General features: G+C 55.2%; 1 protein-coding gene across 6 annotated transcripts; it reads right to left on the minus strand.

The window, feature by feature from the left end:
- Positions 1–1,692: 1,692 nt before the first annotated feature.
- Positions 1,693–22,981, minus strand: MED25 (mediator complex subunit 25). Of its 6 annotated transcripts, none has more exons than XM_012460966.2 (18): positions 22,795–22,981; positions 22,654–22,699; positions 21,664–21,788; positions 14,409–14,507; positions 13,861–13,981; positions 12,694–12,856; positions 12,427–12,557; positions 12,053–12,140; positions 11,764–11,957; positions 11,097–11,225; positions 10,541–10,626; positions 10,404–10,461; positions 10,169–10,276; positions 6,877–7,068; positions 6,424–6,495; positions 6,085–6,303; positions 5,625–5,805; positions 1,693–3,521 (listed from the first exon to the last, which is right to left on the minus strand). In XM_012460966.2, exons 1-18 carry the CDS (start codon positions 22,926–22,928, stop codon positions 3,277–3,279), a joined length of 2,391 nt encoding a protein of 796 aa, XP_012316389.1. In that variant the 5' UTR covers positions 22,929–22,981; the 3' UTR covers positions 1,693–3,276. The 6 variants fall into 6 exon arrangements, with proteins under 6 accessions (XP_012316389.1, XP_012316383.1, XP_012316396.1 ...); XM_012460960.2 differs by having other exon boundaries at positions 6,085–6,306; positions 22,795–22,929; XM_012460987.2 differs by lacking the exon at positions 1,693–3,521 and adding an exon at positions 4,995–5,187.
- Positions 22,982–23,396: the final 415 nt, after the last annotated feature.

The raw sequence follows: 23,396 nt of genomic DNA on the forward strand, positions 1-23,396 counted from the left end.
ATTGGTCAAAAAGAAAATGTTTCCAACAAGTCCCTCACTCAATTACAAACTTCCTGGACTCCAGTGACTCCTACAAGTTGGGAGGCTTTTTTTTTTTTTCTTGAGACAGTCTTGCTCTGTCACCCAGGCCAGAGTGCAGAGGCACAATCTTGTCTCACTGCAACTTCCGCCTCTGGGGTTCAAGCGATTCTTGTGCCTCAGCCTCCCAAGTAGCTGGGATTACAGGTGTCCGCAACCACGACTGGCTAATTTTTGTATTTTTAGTAGAGACGGGCTTTCACCATTTGGCCAGGCTAATCTCAAACTCCTGGCCTCAAGCGATCTGCCCGCCTCAGCCTCCCAAAGTGCTGGGATCACAGGTGTGAGGCCCAGCTTGGCATGCATTTCTAGAGACAGTTTTGCCCACGTTTTACCTTCAGGGTGCGCTTCAGCCACATGACAACAGTGGCTACTAGCAGCTCTCCTGTCTCCAGGACTGCGCTGGCCAAATCACATTATACCTTACGATAACCCTCTGGGGTAGCCACTCTTTGACGTATGGGGAAAGGGAGGCTAAGAGACGTGCAGAGACCTGCCCGAGGCCATGGCGCTAACCAGTGCAGAATCTCGGGATGAAACCCTGCTGTTCTAGGCTTTTCACTGTTTCTTGCCTTAGGAGAACCTTGCATTCAGAGAAAAACTTTCCCAAAACGTTTGCTCTGTTGGTGTTGGCTGGTGCTAATGGGCACAGCAAGCTCTTAGGCCTTGCTGCCACCGGGCCTGTGAAACGGGGAGGTGAGTCCTGTGTGTCTAGATCTGGCCTCGCTCCTTGGGCACCCCTGTACCCGGGGCTTGCTTCTGCATGTGTGATTAGCCCCCGACAGTCCCTCTGTTTCCTCTTATAGAGTGTTAAGGTCAAGAGGGGCCACTGGCATGAGATAGCCAAGCTGGCGCCTGGAACCCTTTCCTTTGAACCCATTTGTTTCTGATCCAAACCCGCGTTTTTCCCTTGCCGGGGGACATGACCACCCTGGTGGAAAGAGCAGAGAGGCTGCTGCTTCCCGCTCCTCTCAGTGGCTTTTGACAGAGTCGATCACTCCCTCCTCAAAAACACTCTCAGCTTCCAGAACGCCACACTTGCCTGGTTCTCCTCCTGTCTTCTGGCTCCCTGCCCAACCCTCACACGTGGGTCTTTCTCAGGGTTCTGTCCTTGTTCTCGAGTCTTCTCCTTCTTCCTTCCAGAGGTCACAAAATGGCGGCCCGGCGGCCTCATGAGACCCACAGGCAGATTTTTGTTTGGTCCTCACAGTGTTTTTGTTTTTAATTTGAATGCCATGAGGCGGGGCAAGCACTCTCCAAGTTCGCCACAGTCCCCATCATTCCCTGTTGTCTTACACCCGTCCGCTTCACACATTTTCATCACCTGCCTGGTCCCTGAAGCCATCTGAGTTTTCAAAAAACCCCTGCTACACAGACTGCCTGGGAAATCACCCACTGTCACGTCTTCGCTGTCACCAGTGCCTCCTGCTCCACCACTCACACTCCTGAGGCTCGCCTAGAGCACGTGCTCACACGACTCCCAGACCCCCACCCTCCCCCCGTTAGATCCAACAGTTCCAGGGCAGGGACCGGAAACTCACATGCCTCCAGGGGCCAGGCGGGTCACATAAATGAGTGAACTAGCCAGGTATAAGAAAAGTCGACGGCCAGAAATATCATCAAATTGGATCTTTACTGAACTACGGTGAATGCATGGAACATAATACAAACATGGATGATACTGGAGTTTATATTTTTAAATTCAAAATTGAAAAAATACAAATTGAAAAATAGAAATATTTAACTATTAAAATTTTCTCTTTCGTAATTCTTTTTGCGCCTTTGAGTTGAAGCCAAAAGGCTGGCGTCTTCCCTTCCACACCAAGATGTGCCAGGCCTTGGGGGGCATGGTGGGGATGGGCAGTTTAGAATTCGAGCTCGAATCCTTCAACTGGGAACGATGTTTGATTTGATTCAGGTTCGTAACGGAAAACAGCTGTTCACCAGCGTGGGCTCTCCCAAACACTGGATATTCAGGACAACTACTGGAGATAGTTGTAGAGTCTCGCCATCTTCACAGATTTGTACTGAGGAACCAGCGCCGTATTGCACTGTAGTTCAGTGACTACTATTTATGGTCTGCATTCACACAAGAGACATTTACCAACAAAGGCAAACTGGACAGTGTCAGTTCCTTTTCATGAGTCTGGATTCCGAGAGCCTCTGGGGGAATTTGGTCTTTAACCACAGGATCTAGGTGAACACAGTCCGTGCTGCCTCCTTCCTTTCTGGAAGCCAACTGCAGCACAAGAGTAAAGGGTGTTTTCCTGGCCGGTGGATTCCCCGTCTTTGCCAGGACTGAGCATATACGTCATACATTCAAGTAGCTGTTTGTGGCTGTTTCCTTGCGGAGAACATATTCAGTGTTCAGAAGGGTCATCACCTTGACCAGAAGTCTCTGACTAACCTTCTCAGGGAACCAACTGTGGCTTTCACCTGATTTCAAATGAAACAAGTTGATTAACTTGAACAGTTCAGATTTCTTCTACAACCAAGTCACAGAGCTTCTGTGAAACCTCTCAGGTCAAGTCAGCATCAACTCTCTCATGAGGGACTGGAGCCGAGGAGCAGGAGTGTGGGTGGGGAGCATCAAGGTGCATGCTGTTCAGTTTCTCAGAACAAGTCAGCTCCTGATGACTGATGCGACGACCTGACTTCCACGTCCTTGCCAAATGCTGTCACCTTGGGTCGCGGTGTCCTGCCAAGTCCCCCTGTTGTGACAGCTGTCCGTAGTTGTGCTTAATTAAGAACTCTGGCCAGTCTCTGTGAAACTTTTCGTTTCTCTCAATATACAAAAAAAGACATTAGTCCTTTCCCAGTGTTGGGCCTGCCTTGGCACCGTGTCACAGACTTCTTCGGTCACATCAAGATTCTTAACACCACAAATAAATAAAGCTAACTGGGTGGTAATAGTTTATGAGCAGCGAAAGAAAAGGCCACAATCGACTGGACGCTTTTGAGCAACTGGACCTGCACATCCCCCGAGTCTCCTCCAACTCACTGTGCAACGCAAATGCCCATCAGACTTAAAGAATGGTCTCAACAGTCACGTGTTTCCGCACAGGACACGTCATTCTGCTCCTTTATAAACTCGCCATCTGCTGCAGCGCTCAATGCCCAGGTCATTCTTGCCACGTGATTCCGGAACGGCATACCACTGCCGCACCACTTCTGTTGATTCACTTTTCAAAACGAACCCTACTGACACTTGAGTCCCTTTTTCAGCTCGTTGAGGATGGCGTCCCGAGTCTGTTCTGTGTACTGGTCGTAGCTCTTACTATGCTTTGATTCATAGTGGCGCTTCAGGTTGTATTCTTTCAACACAGTCACGTTTTGTTTGCATATTAAACACATAGGCATGCTCTTCACTTCCACAAAGAAATAGGCTCGCTCCCATTTTTCTCGGAACACGCGGCCCTCTCCTTCTCTCTTTCGTTTTGCCGCTTGTGATAGAGACATGGGTACAAGAAAGATTTCACTTTCCTCTGAATGCTACCACAGAACAACCACAGTGCAAGCCCCATGACACAGGCAGTGACCCTCTGCCTCACAGGGGAGCCAAGAGGGAGTGGTGGGGACTGTGGCGAACCGGAGAGCACACGCCCCATGGAGAGGGGCAGCTCCAGCCCGTTGTTGCCAGGCAGAAGGGCGGGCCCAGGGGTGCCAATTCTTCTGACTTGTCAAAAGAAGCCAAGACTGCAGATTTTGTGTGTGTGCGTGTGTGAATTATCCTGATTTTTAAAACTAACTCGTAAGAAAAAAATGCCACATATGCTAACACAGGGAAGGCCAAACAAAACTCATCTGCACCATGGCCCGCAGGCCACCAGATTGTAATCTCTCTCCTGGGGTGGGGCCCGTCAATCTGCATGTTAACCAGCATTCAAAATGCTGTGGTCCAGGCATGGACCATGCTCTCAGCAACACTGGTCCAGAGCCTGACAAGAAAACTCACTCTCACCTCAGGAGAGACCGCCCTGCGCTCCAGGCTCGTCTGGATCCCCCTGCCCTCAGGACGTCTCTGAGGACATCCTTCAGGTCCCTCACCTTGCCACGTCCCAAACCTGTTCCCTGCTGGGTATTCCATCCTGCAGACGGCCCCCACCATTCTTCCCGTCCACAGCCCTGAAAGGTCAGTCTGACATGGACCCAGGGACTGCCCTCTCTCCACGTGTGATGTCTGCTTCTGTGGCTTGAACCGCCAAACATACACTGTCCCATAAGGACACGTCCTGAGCTCCCAACATGGCACCTACCAACTGGACGTCCCTAGGACCACTTGCACTACCAGCTCCTTCTCCCAGGAGGCTGACCACCTACCATCACGTAGGCCTGGCCCTGGGAGCCAACCTCTACCACCCAGCCTCACCCCTCCTGACCTCCTTCTGGCCTCATCACTCCACAGCTGAGAGGAGTCTTTCTGACACCCAGAGCGAGCCAGGCCCGCCCCACTGCTCAAAGCCTCCTGGTGCTCCTGCGTCCCCAAGACAAACCATAGGCTGCTCAGTTTGGAATCTGAGCTCCTCAAACTCTGCACCTGCCCATCTCTCTACCTCCCTGCACACTCATGCTCCAGAAGCATCCATCAACTTGCTCCTCTCAACGTCCCGGGCTTTCTCCTGCCTTTGAGTATTCAAAGATTCTGTTGTTCTCTGCACCCAGATCACCCCTCACCTCCTTCCCTCCCGGCTGCTTCTCTTTCAAGACTCTGAGGAGCTGGGGCTGGGTCAGACGCCTCTTCCAGGCTCCCATGGTGCCCCTGCTGCCTCCACGAGCGCTTGTGTCCTAAGCGCTGCCTGCCCCTGCTTCTCCCCCAGACCAGGCTGCACCAGACTGCCTGACTCACTACCGAGGCCCCGGCGTCACCCACCCAGGGCCCCAGGGATGTCTGCTGAAGTGAGAACAAGGACAGAGATGCCTCCCTGGGGTTTCCTCCTGCCCAGTCCTGGGGGATGTCAGTGACGGGAGCCGGGGCGTGTGTTGAAAAGGAACTTTATTGGGTGCTGGGGAATCAGATGAGATCCATGAGGATGTCGTCCTCCATGACGCTGGGCTGCAGGCCCGGCTGGGGGACCGGGCCCCGGGGACCCCCGCTCATCAGCATCTGACCTGAGGGGCAGTGGGGAAGGGACTGCATCTTCCAGTAGGCCCTTGGGCCCAAGAGGGCCCAGAGGCACTCTTTTCTAGGCAGCCCTTTGGGGACTGCCCATCAGAGGTACCTTCTAACCCCATCTAGTTACAAATGTGCTGTTTCCCATGAGCCTTTGGGAGCCCTTCTCCAAAACGACTTCTCTGGCCCTAAGACCATATTTCCCAGCAGTCCCAGGAGCACACGCAGGAAGATCATGGGAAACGCTCTCAACCCACTAGGTCCTTGGACCCATGGGCTATACCTTCCCGGAGCCCTCAGAGCCCCGAAAACGACATGGGGGAATCCCTCGTTCTTGGATCCTATGTCTTCCCAGGAGCCCTCGGTCTCAGTGCTCTAGCCCAGGGGCTGCTGGGATACTCAGTCCAGACCTCTGCCCTCCCCCAGGTCCCCTTACCTGGCAGTGGAGCCCGTGGGGGAAGCTGTGTGGGCCAGGACTGGGCAGGTGGTGGATGCAGGAGTGGGGGCCCCAGCTGGGGCTGCCCCAGGCCCTGGTGCGGTGGGGGCAGCAGCGCAGGAGCCCCTGGTGGCTGGAGGTGATGGAGGGAGGCCTGGGGTGGGGGCACCCCAGTCTGGGGCTGGGAGAACACAGAGAGTGGCTCAGAGCCTCCTGGTAGAGACTCCCCACCTCCCAACACGACACTGCTCAAAGAACACATCAGCTGGTGGTGAGGGGAGGTTTTTCTTCAAAGGTGGGGGATGGATGGAGAGGAGGCTGTCTGCCTTCTGCATAAAGCCCTGGGCAGGTCTTCATTCACACCCACTGACCACAGTCAACCACTCTCCTCCCAGAAAACAGGACCAGAACTGCCAGGGCCAGGATCTGGAATTCCCGCCACCCTACCCCCACATCTCACCGGTGGTGGGTTGAGAAGAAGGCTCCGCAGCTGGGGGTTGGCCCCAGGGTTCTGGGGCCGAAGGATGGGTCCAGGAGGGGGTGGGCCGGAAGCTGCTCCAGGAGGGCCTTGGGGGGCACCTGGTGGAGGCTGGGCAGTACTCTGGGGCTGGGGCTGCCCTGTGGCCCCAGAGGCCCCTACGGTACCCTGAGGCTGGGGCTGCGGTGGACGGAGCTGGAGCTGCTGGGAAGAGACACGGGTGAGGGAGAGGGGCAGGGCCTCACACCCCTCCTGCAGGCACAGTGCACAGCCTCTGGGGCCTCCCCAACCCAGCCCCAAATCCACCAGCCCTGTCCTCACCAGATTCTGTGAGGGCCTTGCTTGGTCCTCCAGAATGGGCCCCAGCCCAGGGGGTGCCTGCTGTCCCCCCATCTGCATGGGGAGAGAGGGGCGGGTCAGTAACTGAGGGTGGTGGTGTCCTGAATCTGAGGCGGGAGGACCTGTGCCCTGAGGGGAACTCATAGGAGATGGGGACATTCTCTTTGGGGTTGAGTGGTCTGGGAGGGAAGCCAGATGCTCCCAGGTCCCCAGAAGGAAGCTCTTTGTTGGGGCTTTGATGTGGATGCTGACAAGGGAGAGAGACTGCGAGAAAACCTGAGTGGAACTTAGCTTGGGGGTGCCATGTCTTGGGAGAAGGGTGAGCATCTGAGGCCCTGGAGACACTAGGGGGAGCGCGTGGGGCTTGGCCAACTGAGCTGCAGGGCCCGGGCAGGAGGGGGTCGGAGCACTGGCGTGGGGACTCTGACCACTCACTCCTCGCTGCTGCTGCTCCAGCTTCTGCTGCTGGACCTGCTTGTGGTTGGTGATGACCTGCCGGATGCCATTGACGAAGCCGCTCTGGTCGTAGGGGATGAGGCCCATGAAGATCTTCTTCTTGGACGAGTACAGGAGCATGAGCACGCGCACCTCACAGGGCGCCGTGTGGGGGAAGTGCACACAGCCCGCCTGTGGGGACAAAAGCTCTTCAGAACCACTGTCCCCTCTAAGAGGCAGTCCTCACTCCCTCCCCATTCCAGAAGGTTCTAGAGGCCGCACAGGCAAGGGGAGGTGAGGTTTCTACTGTAGAAAGTTGGGGAGAACAGGTGTGCTTCCAGCTGCTCCGGAGACAGAAACTGAGGAGCTCAGGGCAAGCTGGCGTTCCAGCTGCCCACTGAGAGGGAGAGCGGAGAGAAAGCACTGGAACCCGGCTCTTCAACCTTCAGCCACCACCTGCACCTCATGGGCCCAGTTTCCTTGGCCATAAAATGCCAAGGTTGCCTCCTCAAAGGGCTGCTGAGGGTCACAGCCATGAGAGAGGAGCTTAGACGCAGAGCACGGCACCCACAGGCCTGTGATCAACGGTGGTGTCGGACCCAGGGTATCCAAGAGCTCCTCTGGGGCTCAGCATAGGCCAGTGTGCGCCATGGGCAGTGCTCCACCATCACAGGGTCGCTGTGACTATGGGATGTCTGATACACATAAAAGGCCCTGCCCGAGGCTCAGCCCACAGGAAGCGCCCAGGAACCATCACCGGTCATCAGGCATGCAGCGTTCAGGGCAGGCGCTCCTAAGGGAAGAGGCTGACCTTGGCCAAGTGAGTTCACTTCTCTGAGCCTCTGTTTCCTGCCTGAGACACACCCTACCTAATCCATATCCACGTGTCCTCCTCCCTGCATTCCCAGTGCTGTCGTGGCTGCAACATGTCCCAGCCCTGAGACAGCCTTGGATACCTGCTCCCAGCAGCCTCCCATCAACCAGAGGTGCCCAGAGGCCTAGGTCTGGCCTAGGAGGTGAAAGGAGGCCTTCTCGGGAATCTGAGAAAGTTTCTGCTGTCCTGAAGAAAAGGAAATACACAGCCCCTTCCCGTGCTTCATGTAAGCATACAGGATGCCAGGAGCCATGGAGCTAACTTGTGACCATAAAGGAGAGACCAAGAGAACCACAGCGCCCTGGCCCTGATGTCACAGACCTATGAAACCAACCCCAAGAGCTGACCCCCACTGGATGTCCTGTTCTGTGAAAAAAATAAATGCCTGACCTCTCAGAACCCAGCTACACAGTGTGGCCACGTGGTCAGGCCACATGCAGACACTGGGGTGGCTGGTCCCAGCTGAGCACCAGCCGACAGCCAGTGCTGTGTAAGGAACTGTTTGAACATCCAACCCAGTCAAGCTTTCAGATGACTAGAGTCTCAGCTGCCATCTGATGGCAAGCCCCATGAGAGTCCCCAAGCGAGATGGCCCACGGAGCCCAGGTGACCTGCAGGATCAAAAAAAAAAAACCTGAGTGCCCCCAGTTGTCTATTTGTTTGGAAAACTGTGTTGCAGCCAAAAGCACCCCTAACTCTCAGGAATGCCTTCTTCACAAGGTTCTGCGAGGATCTGTGAGGTGATCCCCCTAAGGTCCTCTTTCCTGCAGGAGTGCCTGGTGCACTGAAGTAACTGATCTGCTTGGTACAAGCAGAATTATGTCTCCGAGAAAGCTATGCTAAGGCCAAGCACAGTGGCTCACATCTGTAATCCTAGCACTTTGGGAGGCTGAGGCGGGTGTATCACTTGAGGTCAGAAGTTCGAGACCAGCCTGGCCAACATGACGAAACCCCATCTCTACTAAAAATACAAAAATTAGCCAGGCACAGTGGCACAAGCCTGTAATCCCAGCTACTTGGGAGGCTGAGGCAGAGAATTACTTGAACCCAGGAGAGAGAAGTTGCAGTGAGCCAAGACTGCACAACTACACTCCAGCCTGGGCAACAAGAATGAAACTCCATCTCAAAAAACCCCCCAAAAAGCTGTGCTGTGGTTCCAATCCCCAGCACCTGTGAAGGTGACCTTATCTGGAAAGAGGATCTTTGCAGATGTATTAAGATGAAGTCATTAGGGTGGAGCTTAATCCAAAATGACTGATGTCCTTAAACAAAGGGACAGAGCGATATGGAGATAACTCCACGTGGAGACACACACAGAGGGAAGACTGCGGCAGAATGGAAGACCCTGGAGTGATGGCGCCTGAAGCCCTGGGTTACTGGCCGGAAAAGGCACTAAGAGGCCTCCCCTTGAGACTCTAGAGAGAACACAGCCCTGCCGACACCCTGACCTTGGGCTGCTGGCCTCCAGAACTGGGACAGAACACACTTCTGCTGTTTGAAGCCCCTCGGCTTGTGGTAATGCATTACCGCAGCCACAGGAAACGAGCGCACCCTGTAAACCCAGGCCGGATCGACAGCTTTCTCCTACTGCTCCTGTCACATCCAGGTCACTTTTTTTTTTTTTTTTTTTTTTGAGACAGAATCTCGCTCTGTCGCCCAGGCTGGAGTGCAGTGGCACAATCTCAGCAAACTGCAACCACCGCCTCCTGGGGTCAAGTGATTCTCCTGCCTCAGCCTCCCGAATAGCTGAGACTACAGGTGCACCACCATGCCAGGTTAATTTTTGTATTTTTAGTAGAGACGGGGTTTCACCATTTTGGTCAGGCTGGTCTCGACCTGCCTATCTGTAACCTCGTGATCTGCTCACCTCAGCCTCCCAAAGTGCTGGGATTACAGGCGTGAGCCACCGCACCCAGATGTATTTTTTTTTTTTTTGAGACGGAGTTTTGCTCTGTCACCAGGCTGGAGTGTAGTGGTGCGATCTTGGCTCACTGCAACCTCTGTCTCCCAGGTTAAGCCTCTTGAGTAGCTGCGACTACAGGCACGCACCATGCCCAGATCATTTTTGTATTTTTAGTAGAGATGGGGTCTCACCATGTTGGCCAGGATGGTCTTGAACTCCTGACCTCATGATCTACCCGCCTCAGCCTCACAAAGTGCTGGGATTACAGGTATAAGCCACCAGGCCTGGCCCCAGGTGACATTTTTAATGTGCAATATCCCTCAATCTGATGCATATGATGATTGTAATAAAAGTTAAGGCTCTAAAAGAAAGACAAGAAACCTAAGCACATGAAGTCCACCCAACCATCAAAAACCGCTTCCGTGGGCCCAGGCACCCTGGGGATTCCTGTCAAAGGTCAGCAGAAAGCAGGACAAGAGTCAATGCCCCTCGGGCCCCCCACGCCCTGGACTCACAAAGCCGTTGCCCATGATGCGGTAGAGGCCTTTGAGAGACTCCAGGTCCTTGTTGGTAAAATGGAACTGGACCATCCTTGAGTTCCGGAACAAAGGGCCCAGGGTGGTCTGTGGAGACACAGAAGTTGGCTGTCACGTTTGTGTGGAGAAGCGAGGAAGGAGGCACGAGGCGGGGGTAGGGGTGTGGAAGGGACTAGGGAAGAGACAGCAGGGCTGGCCCTCCACCACTACTCACCAGCAGCTGCTGGGGGATGAGCTGCATGATCAGCTTCTGGGGCCACTGCTCGGTCTTCCTGTGGGGCGATGCCGGGAGAGGTGTGAGGAGGGGGTCAGCCCCAGCCCTACTGCACCCCACCCCTGACAGTCACTTACAGGTTCTCGCCATGATTCACGTAGACCTGGCAGGGCAGTGATCGCGTCAGCTTGGTGTTGGCATCCACAGAGGCAGGTTTGGGTTTCTGTGGGGGAGAAAGAGCATGTCACAGTGAAAAGGGCCATGAGCCTCAGTCCCCCTTAGCCCTCATGTCCTACCCTGGTAGCCCCAAAACTCAGTATGTTCCCCAGCTGAAGTCTCAAGAGCCCTGGGCCCCTCATCTGGATCACCAAGCCTTCAACTCCTCAAACATTAGGGCTACTCGTCCAGCCCTAAACCCCACAGTGCACTGCTCCCCAGATGCCAGTCCCCTGGGCCCTTCTCAGGGCCCCAAATCCTAGGCTCTTCTGGGTTCTTTGCATGGGGACTCTCCTCTGTACAAGTCCAACCACCCGATGGGGCTCCTGGCCTGGCCCCAAGTCCCACGAGTCCAGTCCAATGAATGCCACCAAACTCAGTACTACAAATCCCACACATCTGGCCCCATGCGTCCTACGTGCTCCACCCCACAGCCCCAGGAGTCCCGAGTGCCCAGTGGACCCTTAGGCCCCTCACCTCCTGCCACTCGAGGACCCCACTCCAGGCCAGAAGCTTATTGGAGACTGACTGCTGCCCACCGAGGGCTGGGGCTCCCAGCTGGGCTGGGGAAGGGCCACTCACCCCTCCTGGGGCCACAGTGCCTGCCTGCCAAAGGGGAGGAAGGAGGGCCATGAGGATGGCGAAAGAGGGGGCTTCTGGGGGCCATCTGTGAGGGTAAACCAGGAAGAAGAAAAGGCCCCTTCTTCTGCACCTGCATCCCCAGAACAGCACTTGGCCAGCCCAAGGACCCCAAATGCCTGCACGCTGCAGGATTCGAGGAGTCATAAGCCCCACAATGCCCTGGACTCCCAGACCCGGGATTCCTTGGGTTTCTCAGAACAGTTCTCTGCACACTGCAGGATTTGAGGAGTTGTAAGCCCCATGATGCCCTGGACTCCCAGACTCGGGATTCCTTGGGTTTCTCAGAATGGTTCTCGCCCATCCGGAGCCATGAGCCTCACATTCACATTCTGTCCCCAGACCCACTCAGCTCAGTCATCTGCAGCACACGCACCACGAGCCCCCGAGGCCCCAGGACCACCAGACCCACATCCCCTTGGAAGGCAAATGACTCAACCTCTAACTGTCCTAGCCGTGGGCAGCAGGAGGAAGGAGCCAGGGCAGGAGGAGGGCAGGCACCTACCATGGATGGTGCCCCGGGTTGCGCTGCGGGAGCCAGGCCCGAGCCAGGGGCCACGGTGGAGACCAGGCTGGGCTGAGAAGCAGGTGGCGGCTTGGGAGCGCCAGGGGGTCCTGGGGGTAGGGGGGGAGCTGGGGCCTGGCTGAAGGGGGGACCCACTCCGGGAGCGGCTTGTTGGAGAGGGGTGATGGGCGAAACTGTGGGCGAGAAAAAGGGAAGAAGTGGGGAACAGGTGTGTGGAGAGAGGCCTGCCTGGCCCCTGCCCGCCCTGTGTCCTTGCCCCAGGACTCACAGCGAGGGCCCAGCCCAGCCTTCTGGTTCTTGGCAGCCTCCACTGCATTCTGGGCGGCCACCTGAGCTGCACTCAGGTTCCCAGGAACCTGTGGGTAGAAGGGAAGGGGCTGGTGAGGACCATGGCCCCCCAGTCCTGGTGTCCCACGAGGCCACACTACCCACAGCCCCCCAAGGTGCAGCCGCCCAACTAGGGTAGCTCCCGACTCCCATCACCCTGCAGGTAAGCTTCCATGGTCCCAGGACTCCCACCCTCCCAGGGTCCCAAGGGGACTCCAGCATCCCACAAGCTCCAACATCCAGCTAGATCTCTCCCCAGCGGCCATGGCTCCTCCAAGTCCCCAGAAGCATGTCCTTTCCTGAAAACATGCATACCTGGTACTGCGGGGGTACAGGGGGAAGAGGCTGCTGGGGGGCTGCTGAGAGCGTGGCACCTGAGGGTGCGGCGGGAGGCAGGGGGACTGGCTGCTTTGGCTGGAGGGGGCCTGGGGCCGAGCCACCCCCAACTGAGAGCAGGAGGGACGGCCAACCCCGGAGAGAAGGGGTTCAAGGTGTAGAGAGAGGAGAGAAATCCAAAATCCAAGTCAGAGGGTGCTGGGTAAACACCTGGATCCCCCATCCCCAACAGTGCCCAGGCCTCACCAGGCAGCACGAGGCCCCGAACCAGCACCATGTGCCTCGGGTCCTGGCTCACATCTGTTGGAGGCTGCAGCGGCTCCAGCAAGGCCGGGGGAGCTGCCTTCTCAAACAGAAGCCGAAGGGCCGGCAGCTTCCGGGGAGACACGATGGAGAAGTGGATCCCCCGCTGCAGGAGAGGGGCCCAGCAGTCATGACAGGGGCTCCCTCCATAGGGATGTCGGGGCAGGCCCCCAAGCTACCACGGCTGCGGTGTGGCTAGACGGCACCAGCCCTACAACCACAATTCCCGCTGGGCTTTGAGGCAGGAGACTCTGAAACTGGGTATCACCTGCCCCAGGAGACTTGGTTCTGGTTTTGTCAGTAAAACTAAGCAGGCCGGGCATGGTGGCTCACATCTGTAATCCCAGGACTTTGTGAGACCAAGTCAGGCAGATCATGGGAGGCCCAGAGTTTGAGAACAGCCTAGCCAACATGGTGAAACCCTGTCTCTGCTAAAAATACAAACATTAACAGGGCGTGGTGGCGGATGTCTATAATCCCAGCTACTCGGGAGGCTGAGACATGAGCATTGCCTGAACCAGGGAGGCAGAGGCTGAAGTGAGCCAAGATCATGCCACTACACACCAGCCTGGGTAACAGAGCCAGACTCTGTATTAAAAAAAAAAAAAGAGCTGGTGGCTCACGCCTGTAATCCCAGCACTTTCGGAGGCCAAGGTGGGAGGATCACGAGGTCAAGAGATTGAGACCATCCTGGCCAACATGGTGAAACCCCATCTCTACTAAAAATACAAAAATAAGCCAGGCGTGGTGGCACGTGCCTGTGGTCCCAGGTACTTGGGAGGCTGAGGCAGAAGAATCACTTGAACCCAGGAGGTAGAGGTTGCAGTGAGCCGAGATTGCGCCACTGCACTCCAGCCTGGTGACAGAGCAAGACTCCTTCTCAAAAAAACAAAAACAAAAACAAAAAAAGAGTAAGCAAAGCTGGCCACCAGTCTGTGACTACCCTGTGACCAAGTCCAGGCCCTCAGTGTCTCCTTCCTCACACTCAAGAGTTCAGGCTCCCAGTGCCTCCTCCCTCAGACCCAGGAGTCTAGGCCCTCAGTGCCTCCTCCCTCAGACCCAGGAGTCCAAGCCCCCAGTGCCTCCTCCCTCAGACCCTGGAGTCCTCACCTCCCCAATCTGCTGCACAAGATTCTCAGTTGTGCATCCAGAGTATGTGGTGCTCTCGACAGCAGGCAACAGGTACGGGGGCGAGTTGCAGATTAGGAGGCAGACCCTGTGCGTCTGGCCACTACCAGGAATGAGAGAAGACATGGAGGCGGCAGCGACAGGGGCCCTGAGTCCCACCCAGACCCAGCACCAGCGGAGGCACACATATTCTGCCTCACATGGAATCAGAAGCAATGCCCCTACTTCACAAATGAAAACATGGAAGCCCTGAGAGCTTCTGGGATGTTGAGATGTGCTCTATGTCACCCAGCAGGCAAGGCAGGCAGGAGCAACGCCCAGAGTTGGCACAGCTTCCTGATGGGGACGCTGAGACCAGGCACTGCCCAGGCCTCCCCCAAGGACACACCTGCAGCCTCCTGGCTGAGCATGCTCAGGGACACAGAGCCCACACCTACAGGATGAGGCCTGGAGGTGGAGCCACTTGACAGGCAAAGTGGTTTCGAGCCAGGCAGAGAGAAACTGACTTGGCTGGGCAGAAGGGCACTCACATCTGCTCGCGCATCTTCTTGAAGTCATCAAACAGCTGCAAGGCTGTGCTGAGTCCTTCTGCGATGAGGCTGCAGCTCTCGCCACCCCCGCCCATGAACCTGCAAGGGCAGAGCAGTCGGCCCCCAGGGTTGCCATTGTCCCAACCCCTTGGCCATGCTTGAAGAGCCTGCTCCCATGCTGTCCCTGATCCTATCCTGGGCTATGCACCTTGAGATGACAGGGACAATGCTAAGTTCCATACCCGATCCCTGGTGCTACCACAGCACCAGTCCCAGACAGGACAGGGGACATTTGTTGTCTTAATCACGAGGCCTGGGAGGGATGGGAAAGGGCTGGGGAACGCAAGCCTGGGATCCTGTGCTGACTCCAACACTGGGGTGAATGACTCCCTACCCAGCCTCCCACTGTCCCCTCCTCTCTGGACTGTCTGCTCCAAATCATCCCTGGCTCCACTTCACCTTCCCGGCCAAAGACAGGGGCCTCCTCTGTCCTCCCAGTCTTATGGGTGGAAGTGTGTCCCCTCTCAAAAACACAGGTTGAGGTCCTAAGCCCCAGTACCTCAGAAGGTGATCTGATTTGAAAAGATCTTTTTTTTTTTTTTGAGATGGAGGCTCGCTCTGTCGCACAGGCTGGAGTGCAATAGTGCGATCTCGGCTCACCACAACCTCTGCCTTCTGGGTTCAAGTAATTCTTCTGCCTCAGCCTCCCAAGTAGCTGGGACTACAGGTGTGTACTACCACGCCTGGCTAATTTTTGTATTTTCAGTAGAGATGGGGTTTCACGGAAAGATCTTTACACAGGTAATCATATTAAATTGGGGGCCCTAATCCACTATGGCTAGTATCTCTGTGAAAAGGAGAAATGTGGACGCAGACACACACACAGAGGGAAGACACAGGGACACAGAGAGTCACAAGGGAGGCCACGGGAGGACGGGTGATGCAGCCTCAGTCAGGAACGTCTGGGCCCACCAGGCACCGGGAGAGGTAGAAGAGCCCTGGCCCTGTAGCCTTCAGAGACAGCCTGGTCCTACCACCTGGATTTTGGACTACCAGCCTCCAGAACCCTGAGACATCCATTTCCGTTCTTCTGGCCAGTTTCTCATACTTTGCTACAGAAGCCTGGGAAACTAACACACACAGACTCTCGTTTCTCCTCTGCCTGATCTGCAGTCATGTCACAGCATCCGTCCCACAGCGTGTGGCCCGGGGATGGCCTCTCCTAAGGGTAGCTGTGGTTGCCACCAGTCTTCCGGCCATGTGGTCAGGAGGCTGACCTTTGTTACAGGGGACGTGTGGAGACTGAGCGCCCCCCTGGGGGTCTGGAGGGCCCTGTACCCCTGAAGTGTGGTCTCTGCTCCCACCACCCCTGACTCAGGCCGGGATGGGGTCTGAGTCCTCTCTCACCCCCAGGCTTGCCCACCATAGTGGGCACGCGGGTGGCCTCAGGAAATGTGTGCTAAGTGAACAAAGGCTGGAACCAACCTAGGCCCTCACCGGGCACTTGAGGCACCTCTGAGGCCTGCACCCCGCCCACCTCTCTGGCTCTACCCTGTGCCTACAGGTCCTCTCCACTGCCCAGGCCCAGACATCCAGGTCTCAGCATGTGCTGGAGGACACCCACACCGGCCCGGACAGAATCCAGCTGAGCTACAACACCCACCCTGGTGTGCCCTTCTCTAGGAACCTTCCCCATGTGCCACCTAATTTTAGGGCCTGTCCTTGGTCACATCATAGATCACCTGATACTGCAGCTGTCAAGCTTCCCTCCACACCCTGTGCAGCCCTCCGTGAGAGACACTACGGCGTCCGAGCCCCAGGTCACACAAGGCTGAGGAATGATTTGCTGAGTACTCAGGGCACCAGTGGCCCGGCAGGGCCCACGCAGCGGCGCTCTCTGCTTCCCGTCTGAGTTCTCACACTGATTTCTTTCCGGTCCCACTTGGCCTGGCCAATGAGCACACGGAGCCCAGAGCCTTCTTCCCGCTCTCGGGGCACTCAGCCGCCGCTCCCAACCCTCCACACACTTCCCAGCCCTCCTCTTCCTTGCCATCAACACGGTTTTGCACACAGCAGCTTCAACTGTGGGCAGAGTTGGGATGAACCAACTCCGGACCCAGCCTTTCTGCTACAGGTGAAATTAAACCAATGTTTTCCTGGGCCTTTCTGAGACTTAAGCCAAAAGCACCCTGGCTGGGGATGGGATAATGAGGAGCAAAGTGTTTTTATCACTTTGGGGTGATAAAAACATTTTGGAAGTGGCCAGGCACGATGGCTCATGCCTGTAATCCCAGCACTTTAGGAGGCTGAGGCAGGCAGATCACTTGAGGTCAGCAGTTCGAGATCAGCCTAAAAATACAAAAATTAGCCAGTTGTGGTGGCAGAGGCCTGTAATCCCAGCTACTTGGGAGACTGAGGCAGAAGAATTGCTTGAATCTCAGGGGTGGAGGTTGTAGTAGTGAGCAGAGATCATGCCTCTGCACTCCAGCCGGGGAGATGGAGACTCTTGTCTCCAAAAACAAAAAACTCTTATGAGAAAAAGTTTGATAGATTAACAAGTTTGAGATCCTAAAATTTGCTTTTTTCTTATTGAACACTGAGCATAAATCATCTGCTACAAGCTCAAAGAGCGACATGTAATAAATATTTTGACAAAGAAATGTGAAAAACTGGCCAGGTGCGGTGGCTCACGCCTGAAATCCCAGCACTTTGGGAGGCCGAGGCGGGCGCATCACGAGATCAGGAGTCCAAGACCAGCCTGGCCAACGTAGTGAAACCCCTTCTCTACTAAAAATACAAAAAACTAGCTAGGCTGGTGGCGGGCGCCTGTAATCCCAGCTACTCAGGAGGCTGAGGCAGGAGAATCGCTTGAACCCAGGAGGAGGAGGTTGCAGTGAGCCGAGATTGTGCCACTGCACTCTAGCTCAGGCGACAGTGTGAGACTTCGTCTCAGAAAAAGAAAAAAAGAAAGAAATGTGAAAAACTTGAAAATAGGGAGCACTATGGCTACTTGCAAAATATGGCTAAAACATCATCAAGTTTATGATATACGTAAATTCCAAACAAACCCCTTGAAATAGCAGACACAAAATAAAAATAAAAGCCCCCTAGGTGGGATGGGTGGGCTCTGACTTGGTGCTCCCAAGTCCTCTAACTGACTCGCATTTGTTCTACCCAGTATCATTCCCTGGGGTCTTCCCTGCCCACTTTCATGGGCTAACAGCTCCCTGTAGGCCCCAGGAGATACTGGTCAAAACGCGTGAATGTTAACAGCATCCGGCCGTGACTGAGGGCTTCCTGCACGTGGCCTGTCACCCAGGCAAACACTAGCTCCATGAGGGCCAGGACCTCGCCCGTCTCATGCCCACTCACTCCTTGGTGCCCAGGACAGTTTGTTCCACAAATGTCTGTTAAATTAAAGAGTGAATATATGAATTAAAAAATGAGTCGTCATAACGTTATGGGGAAGACACTGGGTCCATTTTCCTTCTACCTCTTTTTTTTTTTTTGAGACAGGGTCTCGCTTTCTCACCCAGGCAGGAGTGCAGTGGCACGATCTCGGCTTACTGCAACCTCCGCCCCCTAGTCTCAGGTGATCCTCCTACCTCAGCCTCCTGAGTAGCTGGGACTACAGGTGTGCACCACCATGCCTGGCTAATTTTATGTACTTATTTGTAGTTTTCGTATTATATACTCATTCATTTATTCAGCCAGTCTCCTGGACATTCAGCTTCCAGAGGCATGGGGCTGTGACAAGTCACGAGGGCAGAGGAAGAAGCACCCGGCTGGTAGAATCAGGATTTCCCAGTGTGTAAGACACCTGAGCTGGGTCTGGGAGGCTCTGCAGGGGTCTTCCAGAGTAGACAGCATAAAGTGGAGTCTGGGCATTCATTCCACAGAATTTACCCTAGGCCTCCAGTGTGCCAGGCCCTGTGCTGGCTACCAGGGACTTGAGTAGCATCAGACTTGGACCTGGGCCTCAAGGAATCTCCATTTAACATCACTCATGTCTCACCACAGTCTCTCCCAGTGGTTCTCCACTGGGGTGCACCTTGCCCCTACCTTCCCAGAGGATACTTTATAGCACCTGGAGACAGTTTTGCTTGTCACACCTTCGGGGGAGGGGCTGCCGGCATCTGGTGAGTAGAGGCCAGGGATGCTGCTAAACATCCTACAATACCCAGGATGGCCCCCACTGCAAGGAATTACTGCATCCACGGTGTCACCAGGCCCAGGGATGAGAAGCCCTGCTCTGTGTTACCTACGAATTCCAGCTACCACAAAGGGGAAGCTTCCGAGTCCTCCCCCTTCCCTCTAAGTCCTGCACCCACCGCTTGCACACACATCCTGGAACAAAGCAGATGCTCAACAAACACCTGCTGCAGGGCCGAACAGAGGCAGTGGCAGCCACCCACAGGCATTATTTAAGGAACCCTGACTGCAGACCAGGCCGTAAGCGAAACACAGTACGCAACTCGACTTCTGTGATCCTTCTAACAGCATGGAGCTGCACACTACCGTTATCCACTTGCAAACCAGGAAACTGAGGCACAAAATCCCAGCAAACATATAGCACTTAACACATACCAGGCACTGTAGGTAACAGTGACCAATTACTTTAATTCTCCAAACATCCCTATAAGGCTGTGGCACCCAGCCCCCAAGACAGCACCCAGTGATCGCACCTCTTGCTCTTTACACTCTGTGTAGTCTCCTCCTACACTGAATGGGACAAACTTACACTGCACACCAAAAGCAACAGGGCAGAAGTGGGCTGGGCACGGCAGCCTGTAATCTCAGCACCCCAGCACTTAGGGAGGTCAAGGCAGGAGGACCGCTTGAGGCCAGGAGTTCCAGACCAGTCTGGGCAACAAAGCAAGACCTCATCTCTACAAAAATTAAAAGAAATTAGCCATGTATGGTGGTGCCCACCTACAGTCCTAGCTACTCAAGAGACTAAGGTGGGAGAATCACTTGAGCCTGAGGGGTCGAGGCTGCAGTGAGCTATGATCCCACCACTGCACTCCAGCTTGGGCAACAGAGAAAGACCCCGTCTCAGGTTAAAAAAAGAACGTGGCAGAAATGATGGTGTGTAACTTCCAAGACTTGATTACAAAGAGCCTAGTGGGGCCTCTGGGTGAGGTGGCTCAGGTCTGTAATCCCAGCACTCAGGGATGCTGAAGTGGAAGATCGCTTGAGCCCAGAAGTTCAAAACCAGCCTGGGCAACGTTACAGGACCTGGCCTCTACAAAAAAAAATTTTGTTTTGAGACGGTCTTGCTGAGTCACCCAACCTGGGGTACAGTGGCAGGATCTCTATGCCTCCCGGGTTCAAGCAATTCTCCTGCCTCAGCTTCCCAAGTAGTTGGGATTACAGGCACCCACCACCACGCCCAGTTAATTTTTTGTATTTTTAGTAGAGACGGGGTTTTGAAATGTTGGCCAGGCTGGTCTTGAACTTGTGACCTTAGGTGATCCACCTGCCTTGGCCTCTCAAAAGTGCTGGGATTACAGGCATGAGCCACCACACCTGGCCACTACAAAAATTTTTTTAAAAAATTAGACAGGTATATGGCCAGGCACGATGGCTCATGCCTATAATCCCAGCGCTTTTGAGAGGCCAAGGCAGGTGGATCACCTAAGGTCACAAGTTCAAGACCAGCCTGGCCAGCAAGGTGAAACCCCGTCTCTACTAAAAATACAAAAAATTAGCCAGGCGTGGTGGCAGGTGCCTGTAATCCCAGCTACTCAGGAGGCTGAGGCAGGAGAATCACTTGAACCTGGGAGGCAGAGGTTGTGGTGAGCCAAGATTGTGCCACTGCACTCCAGTCTGGGAGACTATTTCAAAAAAAAAAAAAATTAGCCAGGTGTGCTGGCACATGTCTATAGTTCCTGCTACTCCAGCTACTCAGGAAGTTGAGGTGGGATGATCACTTGAGCTTGAGCCCAGGAGGTCGAGGCTGCAGTGAGTCATGACTGAGCCACTGGACTCCAGCCTGGGTGACAAAGTGAGACCCTTCCTCAAAAACAAAAAACACCTGGGGGCTTCCTCTTTGCTCTCTCTATTGGCTCACTCAAACTGAGGAATGGCTGTTGCTATGTTACAACAGTCAAGCTCTGTGCAGAGGTCTTGTGGCCAACGGTCACAGAGTCAGCCACCTTGGGAGGGGACTCCCCACCGCCAGTCAAACCCATGGATGGCTGCAACCCTGCCGACCTCCTGACACCCTTAAGAGGTGCCTTGTGACACCCTCAGCTGAACCATTCAGCTAAGCCACTCTTGTGTCCCTGACTCACAGAAACTGTGATAATCGACGTTTGCAGTATGAAGCCATTAAGTTTGGTAGTAATCTGTTATGCAGCTAAGAATAAGTAACACGACAAAATACTAAAATACAAGTACTACCCGCATCCCCACTTCAGAGACGAGAGGCTAGGCACAGTGGGGACAGGGGCTCCTGGGTCTGAGAGTCAGTTCTGCGCTGGAAGAGTCAGGATTTGACCCCAGGCTGCCTGACTCCAGAGTCTGCAACATAACTATCAAAATCTGGTCCAATGCCAGGCGTGGTAGCTCACCCCTGTAATCCCAGCACTTTGGGAGGCTGAGGCAGGCAGATCACGTGAGGTCAGGAGTTTCAGACCAGCCTGGCCAACAGGGCGAAACCCTGTCTCTACCAAAAATAATATTAAAAAAAAAAAAGTAGGTGTGCATAGTGGTGCAAGCCTATAATCCCAGCTACTTGGGAGGCTGAGGCAGGAGAATTTCTTGAACCTGGGAGGTACAGGTTGCAGTGAGCTGAGACTGGGCCACCGCACTCCAGTCTAGGAGACAGAGCAAGACTCTGTCTCAAAAAAAAAAAAAAAAAATCCGACCCAAGCCACAGAGGGATGTATCCTGGCTCTGACCCATCCCTCTGCACTGAGGCTACAATGTACCCATCTGGAAGAGGAGGACAAGGGCAGATGGAAAAAGAGAGGACAGAAAAGGGACAATCACACATTCAGTACAAGGTGGCTGCTGCAGCTCAGCCATGCCTCCCTGAACGGGAAATTTTTCATGCTTCTAAACCAGATGGCAATATTGCTGAGCACACAGAACCCACCACAGAAGTGACTTTTGACAAAAAAACAATCACCCTCACAGCCCTTTCAATCGCCTAATGTAAGGGATGGTTCTTGCAGCTTAAACCCAAACCACCTCTCATTCAGTCCCTCACAGGGTCCCCCAACCCAGCCCAAGTGGGGAAAAAGCTCACTTAATGCCATCCAGCCAGGTGACAAACTCATAGGCGCTGCTGGTGGGAGCGTGACACTGTACGTAGGACTCAGGAGCGCAGTCCACCGTGTTGAACACCACGAGGCTGTACTGGGTCCCCCCATACTGGGAGGGGGGAACAGAGGAACTTTTAATCTGGGACCTCAATTCCCTTTTCCCTCAGAGAAGGAATCAGGGCTCCCAACTTCCTGTTCTTCCAGAATCAGGAACTCCTCAGCTTCCTCCTTCCTCAGACCCAGAAGTCCAGGCCCAGCCCCTCCTCCCTCAGATGCAGAAGTCAAGTCCCAGCCCCTCTGCCTTCAGACCCAAGAATCCAAATCCCCAGTCCCTCCTCCCTCAGATCCAGAAATACAGGTCCCCAGCCACTCCTCCTTCAAATCCAGGAGTCCAGGCCCGGCTCCTCCCCGATCAGACCCAGGAGTCCAGACCCCGACCTCCTCCTCCCTTAGACCAGGAGTCCAGGCCCCCAGCCCCTCCTCAGTCGGACTCAGGAGTCTGGGCCCCAGCGCCTCCACCTTCAGACCCTGGGGTACCAGCCCAAGTGCCTCCACCCTCAGACCCAAAAGTCCAGGCCCCCAGCCCCTCCTCCCTCAGACCTAGGAATCCAGGCCCCAGTCCCTCCTCCCTCAGACCCAGAAGTCCAGACCCCCAGCCCCTCCTCCCTCAGACCCAGAAATCCAGGCCCCGACCTACTCCTCCCTCAGACCCAGGAGTCCAGACGGCGACCTCCTCCCTCAGACCCAGGCCAGACCCCGACCTCCTCCTTCCTCAGACCCAGGAGTCCAGACCCCGACCTCCTCCTCCCTCAGACCCAGGCCAGACCGCGACCTCCTCCTCCCTCAGACCCAGGCCAGACCCCGACCTCCTCCTCCCTCAGACCCAGGCCAGACCCCGACCTCCTCCTCCCTCAGACCCAGGAGTCCAGGCCCCCAGCCCCTCCTCCCTCAGACCTAGGAGTCCCAAGACTCACGTCACCCCCGAAGTCCGTCTCAGCAGGAGGACCACCATTAAAATACCTGTGAGGGTCGAAAGTGAAAGGTCGGAGTCAGGCCAGAAGCTGCGGAAAACTCAAGTGGGAGGGCGGGGTTAGAGTCGCGGAAACGGCACTCACTCGATGGCCGGGAGCAGGTAGTGCTTGCGGAGCCCTTCGAAGTAGGGTCCCAGGTTGGCTGTACCCTCAATCACAAACACCACGTCGGCCACCAGGCCCCCGGCGCGGGCCGGGCCCTCGGACCCGGGGACCATACCCCGCGCGGAAGCCGCCACCGCCACTGCCGCCGCAGCCGACACCGCGGAATGAGCGGAAATGCGCCTGCGCTGGGCGCGCACCCGCGCCGGGCGGTTTAGAGCTGCTGGGAACGCACGGGCGGCCATGTTTGTGCGGGGCACGCACTGAGGCTTCGATCTAGCTCCATCCTCCTTCTCTCCAACCCGTGGGAGACTCAGTAAGGGCATAGTTAGCCTTTTTGCGGGGCCTGATGGGTTAGATAGAATTATTGTCAGGATTGTCGAGAGCGAAATAAGTTGAAGGCGGCTCAGTCGGCCGCCATCTTTGAGCGGGGCGTCTGGGCCCGCCTCTTATCTCAATGGGAGGGGCAGGAGACCTGGTTGCTATGCAACGCGAACGCTGCCTTTGTTTTCTTTTTCTTTTATCCTTTTTGTTTTTTTTTTTTTTTTTTTTTTTTGAGACAAAGTTTCACTCTGTCGCCCACC

This window comes from Aotus nancymaae, unplaced genomic scaffold (genome assembly GCF_030222135.1).
Source record: "Aotus nancymaae isolate 86718 unplaced genomic scaffold, 86718_ANA_hifiasm-v0.15.2.pri h1tg000028l, whole genome shotgun sequence".
Lineage (NCBI taxonomy): Eukaryota > Metazoa > Chordata > Mammalia > Primates > Aotidae > Aotus > Aotus nancymaae.